The sequence below is a fragment of the Ceratotherium simum genome, chromosome X (assembly GCF_057802395.1).
Source record: "Ceratotherium simum simum isolate JZ-2026a chromosome X, ASM5780239v1, whole genome shotgun sequence".
NCBI classification, from domain to species: domain Eukaryota; kingdom Metazoa; phylum Chordata; class Mammalia; order Perissodactyla; family Rhinocerotidae; genus Ceratotherium; species Ceratotherium simum.
In genome coordinates this window covers 44,075,366-44,080,670 of record NC_141940.1, presented here as the reverse complement: position 1 = coordinate 44,080,670, position 5,305 = coordinate 44,075,366, and the positions used below count along the sequence as shown (strand labels likewise).

General features: G+C 51.3%; 1 protein-coding gene across 1 annotated transcript; it reads left to right on the top strand.

Moving 5' to 3' along the window:
- The first annotated feature begins 1,546 nt into the window (after window positions 1-1,546).
- Window positions 1,547-2,707, top strand: LOC101406166 (protein ARMCX6). Its single transcript, XM_014795684.2, has one exon. The coding sequence runs from the start codon at window positions 1,597-1,599 to the stop codon at window positions 2,092-2,094; it is 498 nt and encodes a 165-aa protein (XP_014651170.2). The 5' UTR covers window positions 1,547-1,596; the 3' UTR covers window positions 2,095-2,707.
- The last annotated feature ends 2,598 nt before the right edge of the window (window positions 2,708-5,305 follow it).

Below are 5,305 nucleotides of genomic sequence, written 5' to 3'. Positions count from 1 at the left end.
AGAGACCCGAAGGGACAGAGTCAGCTTTCCCTACACCCCCAGGATGCCCACCAACTCATTTTAGTTCTCTAAATGGTGCATGGGGCCGGGGGGGGAAGGCTGGTGCTGGGATCTGGGAGTGAGAGGTGAGAATCATTTGACAGAGCCCTGAATCAGTAAAAGGTAGGAACTGTGGCCTACCACTCAGCACTAAATGTTCACCGACCCTTATCTGTTGGTTCGTTTGTCTGTCTGCTGGGAGCAGCACAATCCAAGAGGAAGGAAGAGGAAGAAAATTATAGGATATTTAGTAGAAACTGAAGCAAGTGAGGGTTCCATCAAGGAAATGTGGGGCCTGAACTGGTCACAAGGGGGTGGTAGAGGCAAGTGTGAAACCAGAACCTGTTCTTCCACTCCTATCCTGTCTTCAGAAAAACATTACTTAAGCCCAATCCTTTTCGGCTCTGGGGAAGCAACATCAATATTTATGGGGCAGAAATGAGAGTAGAGCAGAAAAGTGGGCATTTGAAGGGAGAGAGCGAGGTCAAGAGAGTGGCTGGTGGACAGGGGAGTGGAAAAGGTGGGCGTTTGTGGAGGAGGGGCAGGGTGATGAAAGTGGCTGGAGGGCAGGGTGAGGGGTGTGCCTAAGACCTAAATGGGAGACAATTGAAAGCTAGATTTTTTACTCTGGAGAGAGGGCATCTACGTGCCTGTACATCTAACAATCTCTATTGTCTCTTATCTGTCTAGCTGTAGACCTAACTCTAGGCAAGGGAGGAAGGAAATTGCTCCACACAGTGTGATATCCTGAAGATAAGGGGTAAGGGTAGGGATGTAGGAGTCAGAATACAGGGTCTAGAGGCAATTCAGCTTCTCCCTCCCCCAACCTTTGTTCTCCTCCTTTCTTACTTTGGTGCTGGAAAGGTCAAATGCTGTACCTCTGAGGAAACAGCAGGAATGAGCTCAAAGGGAGGTAAATGCCAAGGAAGAAACATTTAAAATTTAAGGCCCTAAATCAGGAAAGAGAAATACTGATATTCTTGTATCCTGACTGCTGACATGTTTATCTGCAGAGACTAATATCAAAGCTCTATGTATTTTCATTGCCCCTAGGTCCATGTTGGATGGCAGTTGGGGCATCTTGTGTCCAGGAAAATAACTTCCAACAATCTCCTCCCTAGAACACCACAACTAGATGGCTTTTTCAAGAGTGAGAACCTTCTGTGAATTGTCATAGATGTGGAATGTGCTCAAACTGGTGATTTAGTGAAAGCAGGTCTGAAGGTCAGGGCTAGAAGTTGCCACAGTGTTTATCCACTAATCAGAGGAGGGTGCAACCACAGTAAGAAAAGACAAGAAGAGTAGGGAGCTTCAGAAAGAGGAGAACCGGTAAGGGCTCTGGTCTGTAGTCAAAGATCCAGGAGAAGCAAAGTCCTGGAGATGAGGCTGACATGAACCATGGGCAGTAAGGACCAAGGGTCTTCCAAAGAGGACATATCCCAATAAAGAAGAATTACCATTTCCATAATGGCAATGGCATTTTTTTGTGATGCATAAGAAATTAAAAATTTCAGTTGTGTTCTTGACCTCTCCAAGTGTCCTTTCATTCAGGGAAAAATGTTGTTTGCTCAGCCCAAGGAAGCTGGCTTTTCATTTAGCCACGATATCAATAGTCCTTTGGCCAGCCTCTCCATTGTTGGAAACCTGATCCGCACTCCGGACCCCGCTGTTAAGGAGAAGGCATTATGTGCCCTGAATAACTTGAACGCGAGTGTCGAAAATCAGGGCCAAATTAAGATGTACATCAATGAAGTGTGTCGAGAGACTGTGTCACATTGCTGCAACTCATTTCTGCAGCAGGCTGGATTAAACTTGTTAATAAGCATGACAGTTATTAATAACATGCTTGCCAAGTCCGTTTCAGACTTGAAGTTTCCTTTGATATCAGAGGGAAGTGGATGTGCTGAGGTTCAGGTTTTGAAACCGTTGATGGGTTTGTCTGAAAAGCCAGTCTTGGCAGGGGAATTGCTGGGTGCCCAAATGCTGCTCTCATTCACGTCCCTCTTTATCAGGAACGGAAACAGACAGGTTCTCCCAGACACCCTGGCCTCTTAAATGGCTATCTGGAACAGAATGGGACTGAATCCACCCCAAACCCGTTGGGCGAACGCACCCTTGTGTTCTCGGTCAAAGAATTGCAGTGGGTGCTACTGAAGATCCAGCCTTAGCCAATCAGCACCTCATGGGGTAAAAGTTAACACTTGCTAAACAGAGGACCACACTCTTAGTGGCCAGGCAGGCAGGGCTCCCACGGAGCTCTGAGTAACTTCTTGGTTCTGCAGTCTGCAGGCAATGCACATTGTAAATTACTCCCTTGCAGCCTTCTTCCTGCGGCGAAGGGATGATTTCAGCTGCCAGCTGTGGATAAAAAACATCATGTTATAGCGTCACAAGGGATACCTTGCCTGTGGTGGTCTCCCTGTGTAAGCTGGACCGTTTTGTGGAGACCAGACACATATCGGAGCTTGTGCTGAAAATGCAATTTGTTGCTGCTTAGGTTGAATTCTTTTTCATTTACTCTTTCTTCTATGTGACCTGATGGATAATGAACCTGTTCATCAAGAAGTACACGCCCCTTCTATGTGCTCTACTGACTTAACCTCATCCACCCAAGCCTGCATTTCTATGTATCATCAATAAAGTTGTATGCTTTGATCGGCAAAAACGAGCCGCGGTACTCGTCCTTGAGTTTATGGTCTGCATGGAGAGAAAGACAAAAATACACAATCAGTGCTAACTAACTGGGGCTTTTGCTCCCTGACAATTGCACACTTAACAGTGCTCACAGGAGGCAGGAGGAGAGGTGGGCTGCAGTGTTCAGGATAAGCCTCAATGAGGGGCTGGGGGCGGGGGTGGGGGAGTGGAGGGGCTTTTGGTGGAATTAAGATGGAATGTTGGGAAGACTAAGACGACACCTGTGAAGTGGGCAGCACAGTGCCTGGTGCCAGATACAGAGAAATCCCTCAGTGAAGGTGTCTTTCCTTGGCTGCTGGCCTAGAGAGGCACGTCAGCATCCTTGGGGTTTGTTCGCGTCCTTGGGGACCACTCGGTGGCCCACCCCTGCGCATTCAGTGCACAATTACAGCAATAACGGTTGCCTCTTGCTGAGTGCCTACAGTGTGTAGTTCTCTGTCTCCTACAAAGCAGCTGTTAAGCCTACTTCCAAACCCCCTCCCTTCCTTGGGATCCCAAGCCCCAATTCCTGGCAGAGTGAGAAGGGTGGGCCCTTGCTTCCTCTGGGGGAACGTCCTCTCTGCTCGATCCCCGGTACCTTTGGTGGGATCCAGGAAGGGGAGAGTGGAGCCCTCCATGGACTCCCTGTGGAGGTGGTAGGGCAGATGCTGAGGGTGCTTGGCTTGGCCTGGCCTTGATCCATCGGGAGACATCTCCATCCCCTCCATTCAAGATACTGACACCCCTTGAAGGAAAGGGAGAACCCCTGCGCACTGAACCACTCCATGGATCTGGACAACTCCTTCTGCCACCCCCTCCCCAACATTTCCAGACCGCTCCCAGCAAGCCTTAGCCCCTGCATCACCAAAGTCAGGTTCCCTGCATGTTTTTGATGTGTCAAGCAATGGTCCTCTTCCTCAAAGCCCTGGCCACCACAGTCAACAAGAAGCCTCCCTTGGGCAGTGTTGCTTCTGCACCCAGTGCCCCCTCCTGGTCTCCCTGGAATGCTGCTCTGGGTCACTGTACCCTGGGCATCAGCGCTCTCTAAGTGCTCTGCCTTCTGGCTGCTCTTCCATACAGAGCGTAGTTTTCTTTTACTTTTTTTCTTCCTTCTCCCAGAGTTTGGGTTGCAGGTGGGTTACAACTGTCCTGCTTGTGCCCATCCGCCCCACTCTTTGGGCTGACCAGCGGGCATAAGTGCCTGCTAGGTCCCAGGACCAACTCTGGGCAATCCTCCAGCCTGGAACAGGGACACTGCCTCTTCCCAGGCCCTGGCGCCTTAGATGGCCAGCAGGTGACTTGTGATTACTGAGACACCCGCTGGGGCTTCCTCTGCTGGCCCTGGGGCCCTGCCTTGTTTCCTGAGTTGCTAATGTGACCACCCCTTTCTCCCAAGCCAGCCTCAGGCGGGCTGAGGAATCTCTTTCCCAAGTAGGATGGCCCTCCAGACAGCTCCGCATCCACTTGTCCCAGCGGAGCCTGCTTGGCCAATGCTGTCTTGAGCGACACCTTATTGCTCAGCCTCTTTCATCTCAGCACAAAGACAGAGCATTTTCTCTTTTCTCCTGGCTCAGGGTCCCAAATTAACACGCACTTTCCTCCTCTGCACTCTGCTGAATCCCACTTGAGTCCTGCCACAGGCAGTTGTCCACCCAGCCGACTCCCAACGCAGGGGTGGGCCTGGGGCTTTCCGCCCATCTCCTGAGCAACTCTCACAGGGAAGCCTGCCTGCACTGAGGTGTCTCCACGGTGTGGTCTTGGGCCAAGTCAAGAGCCTCCTCTCCATTTGCTGGCACTGCCCTCCCCAAAACACTCCCTGTGTCTGGAAGTGCAGCCCTCTGGTCTGCCCTTCATCCCTTGGCTGGTTGCTGTGTCAGGGCGGGAGCCCAGTTCCCAATGGATTCTGCCTAGGGACGTGAGGGGAGTCAGAGGCATGCCTGCCAGTCAGGGCCTGATTAAGACATTCAGAGGCTATCAGCACCATGCCCCTCCCATACTTGATTCAAAATGAAACAGCACGAGACCACCGAGCACAGAACTTACTTCCCTGACTGCTGCAACTAAGGGAGAGTCTTTCTGGGTTTCCCCGTGGCAAACATTAGACAAGGTCATCAAGCTTGAGCTTGACACACAGAGTGCCCTGCCTTGATGGGGCCGCCCCAGCCTAAACTGTCTCTTGTGTCAATCTGGAGCTGCTGCCGCAGACTGCCTTCCAGCTCCAGAAAGGCCCGGGCCTTTCTCCTTGTTGTCTCGTGATTACGTCTACATGTGGTGCCTGAAGGTACTGGCTTCCACACTAACTCCCGGTGCCCTCCCAGCCTGCTGCCTCTCCTGGGGATTTTGCGATTTGACTCCTCCAGCCCACAAGTGCAGGCAAGGTTGCAGACATCCAGCTTCCCAGCTGATACATCCAGTCTCCAACTCTGCATCCTCATCAGGGCCCTGTGTGTCCCTCTCAAAGCAGTTTCAACCACAATCCCCTCACTTTGAAGTGCCACCCACGGACAGGCACAGCCCTCAACAAGTGACTCTCCATGCTGTGCCACCATAGCACCTTTTGGCTAAGGGTTGGACAGCTGTGGCGAGGACTGGC